Raw genomic sequence first — 13,962 nt, 5'->3', positions numbered from 1 at the left:
AATGCTTTTGTTTGCCTTAAGATTACAAAAGTTATCACATGCATATATTTTCCGTATATTAAGCACCTGGAAAAATAATTTTTAAGCAAGTCCTTAAATTGTGTACTACATCGACAGACATGTTTGCCTCCTTGCACTTCAATGTTTTCTCAGCAAAATAACCTCATCAATTTTGTTTTATTAGCAAATATTGTCCTAGCTAATAAGATTTCCATCAGCCTCAGCTGCAAGGTGTTTTATTAGCAATTGTGCCAACACAATTGAGACGATCATGATTTGGATCGTTATCAGCCAAGCATACAAGTATGCATGTTAAAAGTATGACCATTACTAGCATAAGTGCTTCTGGCAATTTGTGATTAGCCATTTGACCGTATTTTCCTAAGCAGTCACCTCAGTCCCTGAGCAATACAATAAAGATTATTATCAGCCTCTTCCTGATTTAATCATCCGTAGATTTTGTTTTATATAATTCTATAAGGTAGCGCACGACAAGCACGACAGTAAAAAGAGCCAGAGGTATTAATTAAAATATAATCCATACCTAGCTGACAATATCAATCAAATTTGTTAGTGTCTTTGCAAAGACAGATTTTATTTTATGCAACTCCTGTATTGTATCCCTTCGGATTAATTTTCCTCTTGACTAATTTTGAATTGCTTTGCAAAAAAATTGTACCATTGCTGGTATAACCTCATTTGAACCGAGCAGATGCATTTAGAATATATAATTATACATTGTCAGATCTCATCTGGTTGTTAACTAGTATCCACAAATATGATTTTTTTTTTTCAATACTGTACCAATTGTGTCTTTGCTAACAATTTTCCTCAGGGATTCAAAGGGAAAACTGGTCACACTGGATTTCCAGGAGCAAAGGTTGGCCCATATTTCATTACTCTCTCAGCACTGTCTTTTTTTCCTAAACTATTATAATAATAGAATACGATTCCAAAATTATATAGTTTAAATTTCATCAATAATTTATGCTTTGTGTCCAAGTCATTATCACCATTCCTATTTTCACATTTTATTACCCTTTTGCTATTCCAGGGGGAAGTTGGACTTGTAGGTCCACCGGGACCACCAGGTAGACCAGGACATGAGGTGAGTGTTTTTTTTTTTCCATTATCTATGGAGACAAAGCCCTCACAGTAATGACGGTGATCTCAATCTGTGACCTTTCCAGGGTGATCCCGGAACGCCGGGAGCTTTGGGACGACCCGGACCAGCGGGTCATATTGTACGATTATTTCTATTTTTGACTCCTTTTTGTGTGACTCCAAATGTATGCGTTGCTGCTATATTGTTTGATTTTTATCCAACAGGGTTCACCTGGTCCAGCTGGACCCCCAGGACCTCCCGGCCCAGCCGGATTGGTGAGCTTCTTTCAAGCTTGTTATCATGATGACCTGGATGACTCGTTTTTTTTTTTTTGTTTGTGTGTGAAAAAAATAGACCATGAATTAGTATTCACCGTCTCTATGCAGGGTATAAAGGGAGATAAAGGTCAGATCGGAGAGAGAGGTCTCCCAGGAATGCCAGGATCTCCAGGTCCTCCTGGTCACCCTGGATTAATGGTCAGTTCTGTTCAACAACCCAAAGCTACGTACATACAAATATGACATTTTCTTTCCTGCTCTTGATTTTTAGGGAGAGCCAGGAAATGATGGCGCTGCTGGTAAAGACGTGAGTAATGACCAGCCTTAAGTTCTTACATTCAATTCCTCTGTGGCTATTTCATTTGTATTGTTTCTGTCTTTCTTCAGGGCTCCGCAGGCCTTCGTGGTGAGAACGGGACTCCAGGTCAAAAGGTAAGCGCCATCTCAGCAAGTCTTCTCCCATCACCTCAGCGGAACATCTCAAAAAGCGGGACGATGATCCTTTTTTACTACTTTTGGAACTACTGGAGCTCAGGCCAATGTGCTGCACCGCTGAACATGCAGTCGTTCTCTCAGCATTTCTGTACTTTAATGCTCAGATCCTCCTCCCAAAATCATCTTCACTCGTGACCTCACTTTCCCCTTCTTCACACTGGCAGTCGGCCACCTGCGTCGAACAATCGCTTCTTAGACACGGGATTCCGGTCTGTGTGTACAGTGATATAGCTATTTTCCGTCTTTGGGCTAATGCTATTAAGCATGAGAGAAGATGCTAGATGAGGCTATTTGTCACGCTGACAGGATGCCATTGTCAGGGTTTTAGCTGCACAGAGGAGAAAGACAAGAACGGACTCCTCAATTCTTCTACTCACTCTCTGTTTCAAGAGACGCTTGTCTTTCCGTGACACGTAAACATTGCTTGTCCATTACATAGCTTTGTCCTCAATAAATCACGATCACTAATGTGGCAAGTCTGGTTTTTGGTGTTTTTATGCAATCAGAGTGAAGGGTGCTGCTGAGAGGAAATTGATATAGTTGTGGCCAAATCTTTGTCTTTTCTTTCAAACGACATCCAAACAGTTTGTGTTCATTTACTTGGAGGTGTTCGTATAAACACATTTATCCGTCTCTTTAAGGGTGAACAAGGGGCCACGGGTGAAAAAGGGTCTCCGGGGGAGAGAGGCAGACCAGGACCACCCGGTGGAGGTTTGGGATATCACTCCAAGGACGCACTGCCAATTGTTGGTCCAGCTGGCCCCAGAGGGGAGAGGGGTAACCCTGGCACACCTGGCCCTCCTGGACAAGCTGGAACTCCAGGATCACCAGGAAATGATGTAAGTTCTGGCAGACTCCAATTGGTTTGAACTTTTTAACCAATGTCCTCCAACATTTCACAGGCTGTTGTCAATTACGATGAAGTCAAGAACTTCATCCGGGAGCAGGTCATCAAGATCTTTGATGGTGAGGAACGACACTATCCAATACAAATGATGTCAGGTGGTGATGAATATTTATTGTCCCAGAGAAATCATTTAATGCATCTCATCTCCCCAGAGAGAATGGCCTACTACTTGTCTCGTATGCAGACGCCTGTAGAAAGGGTGCCATCTCCCGGTCGGCCCGGGCCCCCAGGGAAAGACGGTATTCCCGGTAATCCAGGGGCTCCCGGCGCACCTGGCATGCCAGGGCAGATGGGTCGACTCGGTCGGTCCGGACCCCAAGGCCCAGCTGGTGACAGAATCAACCAACTTGAATCGTCGTTTAAAAGTTTTCTGATTGTGACTGAGATCATTCTTTCTTTCTAGGACCAAGAGGACCCATGGGACCCAAAGGAGATAAAGGTGTAGGTGAAATGGGAGACGTGGGACCGCCTGGAGCACCAGGTGATGTGTAGAACTGGTCTTCATACCATATGTTGAAATCATGGAGAAACAGAAAATATCATTTGTTGGTACGCAAATCTGGGACAATAGAAAGTTCCTCACCGAGCTGAAAACAGCACCAGAGACTTTAATATGTTTATGCCTGAAACGTTTTAAGAGTTTGATATGTCCCTGATTAGAAATTGCCTACGTGATTATGCTAGTCATCATTCTCAAACGGTTATAATTACCATCGTGATTAAGTCAGGAATCAACATCTGGGCCACTTCACGCCGCATTGGCTCTGGTTACAAGTAGCCATATGTAATCACATATTTCTGTTGTCTTATCCATTTCCAGCTCCTCGTTTTTGGTTTTTGTTGACTGAGTTAAATAAAGTTTTTTGCATTTCAGGTATGCCCGGTTCCCCAGGCTATGGTAAAATGGGACCCCAGGGATCCGTTGGCCAGCAAGGAGTTCCTGGAATCCCAGGTCCGCCTGGCTCGACTGGTTCAAAGGGAATCGACGGACGATGCAACCCTTCGGACTGCATGAACCGTCAAGTAGAATATGGCCCCAAGGCCCCGTCTGTTAAGGGCCCATGGTAAATAAACGCAGGGCCAGGAGTGAGCTCGGGTAATTCATTAAGAGGACAGACAGCTGGTATTTCTGACCACAACTTTCAAGATGGCAACTTTCATGCTAATTTCAAAGTGTAGTGTAAAAATATTCTTACCCCAACTTGGCCAAGACATAAGCAGTTTTGAGTGCGTCGTTTGTTCCTTATTAATTCCGCTTCCTTTCCATATTCTTCTTTGTTGTTCTTTTGTCATGTTTCATTCCTAAAAACAAACCACAGGGAAGTGAAAAGAGTCACGGTGATTTTTTTTTTCTTCGCAAGTGTAGTGGTTTGCTTGCACGACCCCCCCCAAAAAAAAATTCTACAAAAAATCCTTCCCAAACCTTTATAATGACTTCGGTGCTATCCGGTACACCCTTTTTAGGGGGTTTACTGTTTTTGTAAATAATTCTATTTATATATAGCAGCTGTTCTTTTTTTTTTTACATTCTGAAAAATTTAATGAGCTATATAAACCCTTAGCCATGAAAATATTGAATACCAAACATGCATAAAGCATGACAAGCTATTTCAAGTGAAGAATTTTTGAATTATTTTTATGCGGACACGGAATATATATAAAATATCTGGAATATTTGCAGCCATTCATCTTTATCTTTATCATCTTTACAATAAATACCACTTCACGTTAACATTCGGCAAACCTTGAAAAACAAAACTGTGGTCATACTTTGTCTCATCAAAAAAAAAAAATTAAACTGTGTTTTAAATGGCTGTACAATGTTATTCTCCATTCTTGCTGTGTATATGTTGTTGAAAGACATTGCTGTGCAACTCATGTTTTCATCCATAGGTTGTTTTATAAATCATTTGAGAGACAAGAAACGCAAAGCGAGGCTTGTTGTGTTTTCATTGCGGTATATTTATGCAATAGTCATGCCCCATGTGTATAAATTACAGGATATAAAGTATGGATGTGCGCTCTTATTTTGAAACGAGCGTTGACAAACTACCAACTGCATCTTGTGTTCACACACACACAGAAAAAAAAAGAAAGAAATTATAATGGGGGAACAGGTTTTTATACATAATAAAGAACATTGAATTTTACAAAAGGTTCCTTTTTATTGGTTTGACTTGAAAAAAAAAAGATTTGACATTTGATTATGTTAAGAACAATAAATAACTTCATGACAATCGGTCATTGAACTGCTGACACCCCGTAGAAGGTTGACAGTGGTACAGGAAGCACATTCCAACTTTCTGTAATCCTGAAATGTTATTAATCTCTGGATTTTTTTTTTTTTTGTCGGTGCATATCGTAACCCATTCCTTTTTCGCTACATAATAATCAACACACATTTACAAAGATTTACAGCACTGCATTGTGGGAGATGGGAGTGCCCATTGGGATATGCCGTTGCCAGGCAACAAGAGGAAGAGATAAAGTAGTCGTTAGTTTCTAAAATGAGACTTGGGCAGAAAGCGGGTAATGGAGAAAGGATAGAATGAGGGATTTCACTCAAGCTGACAATTGGCAATAATACATGTTACAAAGGTTTTGTACTGAGAGTACATTCCAGAGATATTTATTAGTCCTTTGCACATTTTTTTTTAAAAAGGGGAGTCGCCGTGATGTCGCATGAGAGGAAGGACGTTTTTCACTAATCACCAAAAAATAAAACATGGCGCAGATGTACCTTCTACTTTGTTGTCAGATCCTCTCGGCTCATGGAGATTCACACATGATCCGAAATACTGGAGAACATTTGAGAGGGATTGTCGGTGGGTGGCGCTGATTTGGTGTTGTCATTGTGATGTAAGGGATAAAGAGGAGAGAACGAACGTCCCATCAGGTTGTCTGAAAAAAAAGGGGTTGTAATACATCCAGTCAATGTACTTTTCCTCCCCGCTCCCTTGCTCATGACGTTCAAGTGAGAAGAGTGGTCTCGGTCCTTCTCTCCCTCCCCGAACTGGTTACGCGACTAAATGCCGGGTCCTTTGATGGTTCCCGCCTCCTGTAGTCTCGGAGAAGTGTACGCCGAGGCGGCCAGACACGTCGCGGCCTCGCAGTAGCCGGGGAGACCTGGTGGACCCGCCTTACCGGGACGACCGTGCTCACCGGCTACTCCCTGAGGGCCTATTTCGCCTGGCCTGCCATTTCGGGCTACACCGTCAACACCGGGAGGACCTGAGAAGGCGACAATCAAGCATTGATTGGTTTACGAAATTGTTTACGAGATTGAAGGGGCACTTGGGTTAGCATGCTAACTGTGCTCGTCAAACTATATTTAGAATTTTAATTACACAGGGACATCGTTACATTGTGTGATGAGTGTGTTCTCCATAGTTTAAATTAGATTCTGCTGTTGAAATCCTATTACATTATCACTCAAGAGCATCTGTTCAATGACTGAAGTTAATGATGCTTTTAAAACACTTTTAAGTAGCTCTCCTGTACCCTCAGACTAAAGAAGAAAAAAAAACCCATTTAATATTCACAGTTAAGCCAAGAGCACCACCATCCTAGGTGGCTTTGACTAGCTTGCCTTGAATTCCTGGGGGTCCTGGTTGTCCCTGATGGGCTTTTCCAGAGTCTCCTCTCTGACCCTTCGCCCCTCTCTTTCCTGACAATGGAAAAAAAAGAAATTGAATGTGGATGTTCCCGGAGAAAATATCATTTTTTTTCTTATCAACCTTTAAGCCCCGTGTTCCCAATCTGCCCGGCAGCTCCAATCATGCCAGGAATGCCCCTAGAACCAGGTACACCATGTGTTCCCTGGGGACCAGGTGCACCCGGAGGTCCAGGAGGGCCTGGTGGTCCCATCACGCCAGCTCCGCCAAGTACAGCTCTCTTGGCACTCACGGCAACTATTGCTAGCCTCTCTGTCATTAAAAAAAAAAAAAATAATCATTTAAGCTTAAAGTCATTGCAACAGCAAACCTCTGGATGCCCACCTTGCAACATCTTCAGCACCACTTCGATAATATGCTGGTCAGATGGGTCACGTCCCTGGAGGAGAAAACCCGGATGAGTCTTTACTCATCAATCATTAGCAAGGTTTTCCTTGACTCACCGGTCCTCCCTGAATGCCCGGCATGCCAGGTACACCTCGCACTCCATTCAATCCTCGGGGGCCAGGTAGTCCAGCAGGTCCGGGGTCACCCGGTTTACCGGGGTCTCCAGTTGGACCGTTGTGTCCGGTGTCGCCCCTCACTCCTTGCTGTATGAAGACCAAGTGTCATCTTATTGGTTATATTAAAAAATATATTCCTGATCCGAAGCTCACCTGTCCTTTAGGTCCAGGTTCTCCAGACATACCCTGCCAAAGCACAAGCAGACATTTCATATTACAAGTCATTTTTTCCCCACTAATATTCTTCCAAACATTCTTCAATTCAGTTTTAATTGTTTTTTTTTTTACCTTTTCACCTTTCTCACCACCTAACCCCTCCACACCTGGATCACCCTTTAATAGAAAAAATGGGAGGGAATGTCAGACCATAGCAAATATATTTTTTTGAGATTCAAACCATTAAAATAGCTACTCACAATATCTCCCTTTGGCCCACCTTTTCCTTGGAATCCCTACAAAAGAAAGATATATTTATAAAATTGAATCCATGTAGTATTGATTTCATCACAGATACAAAACGCCAAGGTAAGAAGATGTGACCTGATTGCTCAGACAAGGACAATGAGGATGGATGTTGAGGTGATTAATATTGCTGCCTCATGTTCTGATTTATTCTGGATTTATGATGACTCGTGGATAAACACTGCCCTCTAGCGGACATAACTGATATGTGATGCAACTATTTCCCAGCTCACCTTGTCTCCTTTGGTCCCACTCAATCCCTGAGCACCCGGAACACCCATTGGCCCCCTCTCGCCTTTGCCTCCCTGCCAATTTATAGATAATAAATCATTACTTCAAAATTCAAAACAGGTCCCGCAAAGCAAACTTACAGATTTCCCGACGATTCCTTGAGGACCCACTGGGCCACGTTGACCTCGGTCTCCCTGCGGTCGCACATAAGGTTGAGTATCTTGACAATTTTAAGATTAGGTAAAGTAGTTTTTACCTTGGGACCAGGAACTCCCGCCATCCCAGCCTCGCCAGGAACACCAGGCTCACCCTAACAACAAGTTATTTTAGTAAGACCACCAATAAAATGCATTAAAACATGTTTGTATTGTTACCAGAGGTCCGGAGGAACCGGGGTTGCCACTTTGACCCCTGGGTCCAAGGTCGCCCTATGAAGAGATGTTTGTTGAACATACAATATGAACCGTGTCGTTGTGATATTTGATTTTCTAGAAAGTCTTACTTTAACTCCAGGGCCACCTTTGCTTCCTGGAGCACCAAGCAATCCCTGCAAATGAGAAAATTCCCCATTACATCAATCAAAGGTTGTTGTAGAAATTAATTCAACTCTTTGACCCCTGCCCCACCCCGCATAAACTTGTAGCGATTCCTTTTATTTGTATTATCGTAAACCTTCAAGCAGGTTCCTCGCAGGGATTCTTCTGGCGCGGCTTATTATTCCGATATGCATCACGGCATTACATCACGGTGTTTGCGGCGGTGTCACCGCGACGACCACACGGCATCCCACGCTCCATTACCCCCGTGAGTCACAACGGCACGCGCGCCGATGTGACTAGCTAGCGGTTTTTATTGTGATAAATCACTATGTCACGGCAAGGAGAAGGCTGTCTCGAGGTAGTTTAGATTCGAGAACAACTCGGGTCAAAAGGTCAGAGTTACCCTGGAGGAGAGCCCAGAAAATAAAATAGTCAAATATACCAGCTGCCTCCTGCTGGTATCCCCCCCGCTCGTGTTCTGTCCTTGTTGATTTGGGGAGGAAACATTGCCACAATTGCCTACGTGGCTCGCATGATAACGACCTTTTTCCAGACAATCTCGTTTGCGTGTGCTTTTCATGGCTTTGCAGTCATGAATCACTCACCGCTGTTCCCTGTGGCCCGGGGGGTCCTGGCATCCCGGCCTGGCCGGGCCCACCCTGTTGAATGAGGAAAATGAGAACAGAAAAATCTTTCCCCGCATCATAAAGCTTTCTATCATGATACCAGCGGGCTGGCCTCTTACTTTGATTCCAGGAATGCCAGGTGTGCCATCTTTTCCATCAATGCCAGGCAGGCCCTAAAAATGCAGATGACTTCATTTGGCACAGTCCGACTTGGAAAAAAAAACAAAAAAAAACTCACATTGTCTCCTTTTTTGCCGACTGCACCCTGTGGACCCTGAATGCCGCGGCTGCCCTGCGGGAGAAAAGCAAATGAATGATAATATATTCAAATAACACATCAGGATTTTTTTTTTCTTTTTAAAGCAAAAAATATTCAGTGAAAAATACTGGGCGGAAAAAAATACTTGCTTTATCTCCCTTGTCTCCCGCTTCTCCAGGTCCACCCCGAGGACCCTCCTCACCCTGCAAAAAAAAATCAATAACCCGAAATGAGTGCGTCTACTTTTTCTGTCAACAAAATCCTGTGCTCGTGCGGGTTCTTACCGGAGGTCCGGGAATCCCTACAGGTCCGTTGATGCCCTTGTAACCGCGGGGTCCCTAAGGAGAGGTGTAAAAGGCGCTATTAGAGATTATGCTCGCCTACTCTTCATTGTGATAAAGGGCCAATTAGAGTTGAGTTCAATCTACTAATGGGCGTTGCAAAAAAAGTGGAGTAGTTTGGCTTTGCCGCTAACTTAGCCAACACGGCTAATGTTAACTACAAGACAGATTGCTAGCGGGAATCATTAACAACATATGGAGACATCACGGACCCAGATAACCCCGACTCATTAGAGGAAGCGAGATATGTGCAGTGGCATCATTTCCATATGTCCCCATTGCTGGTAATGGATGATGTTTGCATAGAGGGGGCAGGTCCAACTGTGCTTACTTGGAGCTCATCGAAAAAAAATGAGAACAGCCTTGCCTTGAAAGATAAAGTGGACAATGAAAATTATGTGAACATAAGAAGAAGTTATATTTCTCACCGCCTCTCCTTTGGGACCCATCATCCCTGGGTAACCTCTCACACCCATTGGACCCTTGAAAAAAAAAAATCACAAATAAATAAATAAATAAATAAATAAATAAATAAATAAATAAAATAAAATAAAATTAAATTAAATTAAATTAAATTAAATAATCACTTGAGTCAAAATAATTGATCTATTATTGTCGTCATACCGAAGGTCCTGGGATTCCTTGCTCTCCAGAGATGCCCACTTCTCCTTTGATTCCCTGCAGGATGAGAGTAAATTGTCAAAGCAACCTCAGAGGCTTAATCTCGAGGTCCGACTTGCTTCTCCTGAAGATTTCCTAGCGTGCTCATTAGATCTGCTTCACACAGCAAGGTGAAGCGAGGAGATGAACCGCGACTAGCTCGTACTCACATTTGACCTTTTATTCCGCTCGCACTAATGCCGACTACACCGGCAGGCCCGACTACCACGGCCAGATTAGCGCCAGTCATGTGCCTCGTGGGACTTCATTAGAACTAATCCTCGCTTCTGCCGGTTCTGAATGCTGTCTGAGAAATTACATAGGTTACCTGCTTTCCAATACTGCCGGGATCTCCAAGAACACCGGGACGTCCTTTGTGGCCCTGAAGAACAACCACAAAGTCATCCAGTCAGTTTAATATCATGAAAATCCAATCAAGGGTGTAAATATGACAAATTGGATTATTTTTTCCGGCTGTTTGGAATCACTCACTTTGACTCCCTGCATTCCCTGTGGGCCCTTCGGTCCTGCTGGACAGTTAAGAGGACACTGTTGTACAGAGAGGGACATTTGTCAATTATCCTCAGTAAAAAAAAATATCATCAAGAATATATTTTCGGGTTCTACCTGGAAGTCGGCGCTTCCTTCTTCTCCACCGATGAACTTCCCCGGTGGGCCCTAGAAAGATAAGAGTTACACAGACAAATGTGAGTTACCAAGTTGCTCAAGCAAGCCATTTTTCCTTTTCTCCATTTATGGATTGCATCGGGAGGTAAAGTATCTCTACGGAGGCCTGTGAGGGGGATGGGGGTGGGGGGTGGGGTATTTACCCTAAGATAGAACTAAAACTAAACAAATACACTCCCCCGAGCTGGAAACATCACTCTCATTGAAGGCCCCCCCGCCTGGATGCAAGCGGGGGAGTACATCAACCCCGAGAAAATATACTTGAAAGCCTCCTACTCAGAACTGTTGGTATTTCAGTGCTTTCTCCGCAGGGACACGTGCAAGATTCATGGGGGTCTCTGCCTGTATAGTGCGTTTTAAAGATGGTAGTGATTCTGCTCAATGTGGGGGACATACAAGAACTTACTGGTTTGCCTGGTGTCCCAGGAAGTCCTGGAGGCCCAGGTGGTCCCATCAATCCCTATAAAAAAAAAAAAGATGATCCCAAATATGAGTGGTGTTTTTTTGAACAGTTTTGTGTTCATTATGCCAAACGCTTACTTTCGGTCCAGTCGTTCCAATCTCACCAGGAAGTCCGATTGGCCCAGGAGCTCCCTAAATAATTCAGTGAGATAATCAAGTCTGCCCACCAAAAAAACAGTTTACATCCTAAAAGCCACAATAAACTTACTGCAAGTCCAGGGAGGCCGGGTCCCTGCGTGAACAAGGACAAGAGGTCAAAACATTTCATGACAAGTAGCAACACATTTCCGTCATGTTTTTGAAGAAGAAAGTTGATTAGTGTTTATTTAGCTTTGTAATCAATTACAAGTATGCGAGGACAGTCCATGGCACAAAATATGTAAGATAGGTGGAGACATAGCGCCCCCTATTGATAGCAAACTGTATTGCAGTTCAACTAGAGGAAAGCCTGGTTTTGATCTGGTGGAGCACACTGATTAGATTTTTTTTTTTTTTTTTATATGGATCATGAAAGTCAGAGTCATAGGCTTCATCAGGAGAAATTTAACCCGAAAGGGAGGACAGCTGTCGGGTATGATGAGGACTTGAGTAGCTCCAATATAATTTAAGCGACAAGTGACAAGTTGCCTACTTCAAAAATGATCAGTACCATATGTGATTAATAATGAATGCATACTCACAGGTCTGCCAGGTTCGCCACTTAACCCAACCTGACCCTGCAGACGAGAAAAAAAATAGAAAATAATAAATAAATAAATAAATAAGTCGTATACGGTATATTGCGATGGAAACAAAACAGCCCAATGTTATATTGGAGCTGCATTCATAATGCAATCCTGCTGCAAATGGAAAGCAGCAATTACCATTTTCAATTTCCATCCCATAATGAATTAAGTAGAACACGGTAGCCACTATTTCACTTTAACGCCTCCTTATACTTCCACTCCATTACATTTCAGATGCTCTTTTTTTTTTTTATGTTTCACAATGTTCTTCAACTGATTGATGTGTCAGCTATTCGGGTTACTTTGCAGATTGCTGTTATATATGGATATGAGCCGCTATAAATCCAATAACACAGCAAGGAAAAGTTTCAAACACCTTAACGAGCATCATTAAACGTACCGCCGCTAAATCAGATCGGTAGTTATAATCAAATCCTCCAACAGGGAGACTTCTCCTATTATGATGACAAAATTATGACAGATTTAAAGGAGTGGAGTTTTATGAATGCAACAATAGTGGATGGCAACACTTGCCTTCGGGCCGGGGCTTCCCACTGGACCTCGGTCACCCTTTGCCCCAATTAAACCCTGAAAAAAAGGAAAGAAAATGATAAAAAAAAATTAAAAACACATGCTTGGATGTCAAAGTAAGTCTTGAGGCTTGAATTCACATTGAAATAATCACAAATATGATTCAACTTGACACAGTAATTAGGAAACAAACAGGAGATTTAAGATTCCAAAGAGGATTATCGGCAGAAAGCTTAAAAGACGGCGTGTGGATGTGATCATGTGACCATTTGGCATGTAAACTTCAGACTTTTCAGTAAAGATGCAATTCAATAGTTATTATAAAATATTTGTATATTTTTTTACGACATTTTTTTTACTGCGGTCAACACCAAATACAACGGCCCATTAAAAGATTTCACTGCAGTCATAAATGCAACCGTTGTCCTCATAATGTGCCTCCTCCCAAACGAGTCTTCAAAGATGTAAACATTGCGTTTTTCTCACATCAATGCCGTTCTCTCCCGGTGCACCATCAGGACCTGGCTCTCCTGGTTCTCCCTTTTGCCCCTATAAAATGAACCCCACACAGATGGCCAGTTAAAATAAATGGAATTATAAATAAAATATTCATGATGGAAAAAATGATGGCTTACTAGTGGACCTGGGGGACCAGGTGGACCTTTGTCTCCCTGCAAAATATTTTGTGAAAAATCTGTGTTGTGCATGTAAATATTAAGACGATCATATTGAACATTTAAGATGAGCTCATTTTTAGAATTGCTGCATTAATTTGCAGAACCTCTCCACAGCAATATATCTGAAATGTATCACATTACTGTGACTCCTTTCCACAGGTCTGCCAAGGGTCCCTTTCTCAAAAGACACTTCTTTGCTAGAGAACAGAGCTCCTTTGTAGCACTGATATTTGCATTTGCGGAGTCCTCTACTGGTTAAACTGGAGGACTGCACTCGAGATTGGTATTTGCCCAGCACAATGATGGTCTTTGTGGCAATAAGCGCCGGTGGGCAAACGCAGGGGGGATACTCACATCAATGCCGTCTGAGCCAGGAGTGCCAGAAGGGCCTGGTGGGCCTGCCTGGCCCTGAGGTCCAGGTGGACCTCTCTGAAGGTGAAGAAGAAAAGTACGGAAAATTGATTAGAAAAATATTTCATTCAAAGGAGCCAATAAAGAACATTTTCTTTATTTCTAACAACTCAATAAAAAAAGGTTATATAAATAGCATAAAAAGTACACTTGGGTTATTAATTCTACGTGTATATTGCAACAAAATTATATAAAAATGTCCAAAATAATAATTATATGATACACATGATAAATACATATGGAATGGTTCTGTGCCATTAATGGCATTTTGTAAACACACAAAAACAAGATGCAACCATTCCATATGGAAAAACACAATTATATTTTAAACATAATTATTATAATATTAGGACAGAAAAAGGAATGTGGGGAAACAGGCCACTCAAACA

The 13,962-nt window shown here is 42.4% G+C and overlaps 2 protein-coding genes across 5 annotated transcripts in view; one reads left to right on the top strand and one right to left on the bottom strand.

Annotated features, from left to right (window-relative positions):
* Positions 1 to 5,387, top strand: part of col16a1 (collagen, type XVI, alpha 1) — a 28,966-nt gene extending 23,579 nt beyond the window's left edge. Inside the window, exons 59-70 of one of the 2 annotated variants that reach the window (XM_085940007.1) lie at positions 836 to 880; positions 1,055 to 1,108; positions 1,191 to 1,244; positions 1,330 to 1,380; positions 1,492 to 1,581; positions 1,655 to 1,690; positions 1,771 to 1,815; positions 2,520 to 2,717; positions 2,781 to 2,844; positions 2,938 to 3,114; positions 3,189 to 3,266; positions 3,660 to 5,387. In XM_085940007.1, the coding sequence (XP_085796133.1) occupies positions 836 to 880; positions 1,055 to 1,108; positions 1,191 to 1,244; positions 1,330 to 1,380; positions 1,492 to 1,581; positions 1,655 to 1,690; positions 1,771 to 1,815; positions 2,520 to 2,717; positions 2,781 to 2,844; positions 2,938 to 3,114; positions 3,189 to 3,266; positions 3,660 to 3,853 (1,086 nt within the window). In that variant the 3' untranslated portion in view covers positions 3,854 to 5,387. The remainder of the gene's footprint in view (positions 1 to 835; positions 881 to 1,054; positions 1,109 to 1,190; positions 1,245 to 1,329; positions 1,381 to 1,491; positions 1,582 to 1,654; positions 1,691 to 1,770; positions 1,816 to 2,519; positions 2,718 to 2,780; positions 2,845 to 2,937; positions 3,115 to 3,188; positions 3,267 to 3,659) is intronic. The other variant, XM_085940008.1, reaches the window with a different exon arrangement.
* col9a2 (procollagen, type IX, alpha 2) overlaps positions 1 to 13,962 on the bottom strand; it is a 162,435-nt gene that overhangs the window by 132,182 nt on the left and 16,291 nt on the right. For all 3 annotated transcript variants that reach the window (XM_085940013.1, XM_085940011.1, XM_085940012.1), the window contains 32 exons: positions 13,517 to 13,591; positions 13,121 to 13,156; positions 12,972 to 13,034; positions 12,489 to 12,542; positions 11,910 to 11,945; positions 11,438 to 11,461; positions 11,308 to 11,361; positions 11,174 to 11,227; positions 10,708 to 10,758; positions 10,573 to 10,629; positions 10,409 to 10,462; positions 10,045 to 10,098; positions 9,849 to 9,902; positions 9,364 to 9,417; positions 9,229 to 9,282; positions 9,059 to 9,112; positions 8,940 to 8,993; positions 8,800 to 8,853; positions 8,158 to 8,202; positions 8,030 to 8,083; positions 7,912 to 7,965; positions 7,796 to 7,849; positions 7,658 to 7,729; positions 7,379 to 7,414; positions 7,251 to 7,295; positions 7,116 to 7,148; positions 6,903 to 7,049; positions 6,784 to 6,838; positions 6,523 to 6,711; positions 6,375 to 6,452; positions 5,526 to 6,016; positions 3,982 to 4,087 (listed from right to left, as the gene is read on the bottom strand). In XM_085940013.1, the coding sequence (XP_085796139.1) occupies positions 5,811 to 6,016; positions 6,375 to 6,452; positions 6,523 to 6,711; positions 6,784 to 6,838; positions 6,903 to 7,049; positions 7,116 to 7,148; positions 7,251 to 7,295; positions 7,379 to 7,414; positions 7,658 to 7,729; positions 7,796 to 7,849; positions 7,912 to 7,965; positions 8,030 to 8,083; positions 8,158 to 8,202; positions 8,800 to 8,853; positions 8,940 to 8,993; positions 9,059 to 9,112; positions 9,229 to 9,282; positions 9,364 to 9,417; positions 9,849 to 9,902; positions 10,045 to 10,098; positions 10,409 to 10,462; positions 10,573 to 10,629; positions 10,708 to 10,758; positions 11,174 to 11,227; positions 11,308 to 11,361; positions 11,438 to 11,461; positions 11,910 to 11,945; positions 12,489 to 12,542; positions 12,972 to 13,034; positions 13,121 to 13,156; positions 13,517 to 13,591 (2,004 nt within the window). In that variant the 3' untranslated portion in view covers positions 3,982 to 4,087; positions 5,526 to 5,810. The remainder of the gene's footprint in view (positions 1 to 3,981; positions 4,088 to 5,525; positions 6,017 to 6,374; positions 6,453 to 6,522; positions 6,712 to 6,783; positions 6,839 to 6,902; positions 7,050 to 7,115; positions 7,149 to 7,250; positions 7,296 to 7,378; positions 7,415 to 7,657; positions 7,730 to 7,795; positions 7,850 to 7,911; positions 7,966 to 8,029; positions 8,084 to 8,157; positions 8,203 to 8,799; positions 8,854 to 8,939; positions 8,994 to 9,058; positions 9,113 to 9,228; positions 9,283 to 9,363; positions 9,418 to 9,848; positions 9,903 to 10,044; positions 10,099 to 10,408; positions 10,463 to 10,572; positions 10,630 to 10,707; positions 10,759 to 11,173; positions 11,228 to 11,307; positions 11,362 to 11,437; positions 11,462 to 11,909; positions 11,946 to 12,488; positions 12,543 to 12,971; positions 13,035 to 13,120; positions 13,157 to 13,516; positions 13,592 to 13,962) is intronic.

The sequence above is a fragment of the Syngnathus leptorhynchus genome, chromosome 20, assembly GCF_054491065.1.
Source record: "Syngnathus leptorhynchus isolate UIUO chromosome 20, UIUO_Slep, whole genome shotgun sequence".
Classification (NCBI taxonomy): Eukaryota; Metazoa; Chordata; class Actinopteri; order Syngnathiformes; family Syngnathidae; genus Syngnathus; species Syngnathus leptorhynchus.
The sequence above is the reverse complement of the archived record's forward strand: the minus strand, read 5'-3'. Positions and strand labels throughout refer to the sequence as shown.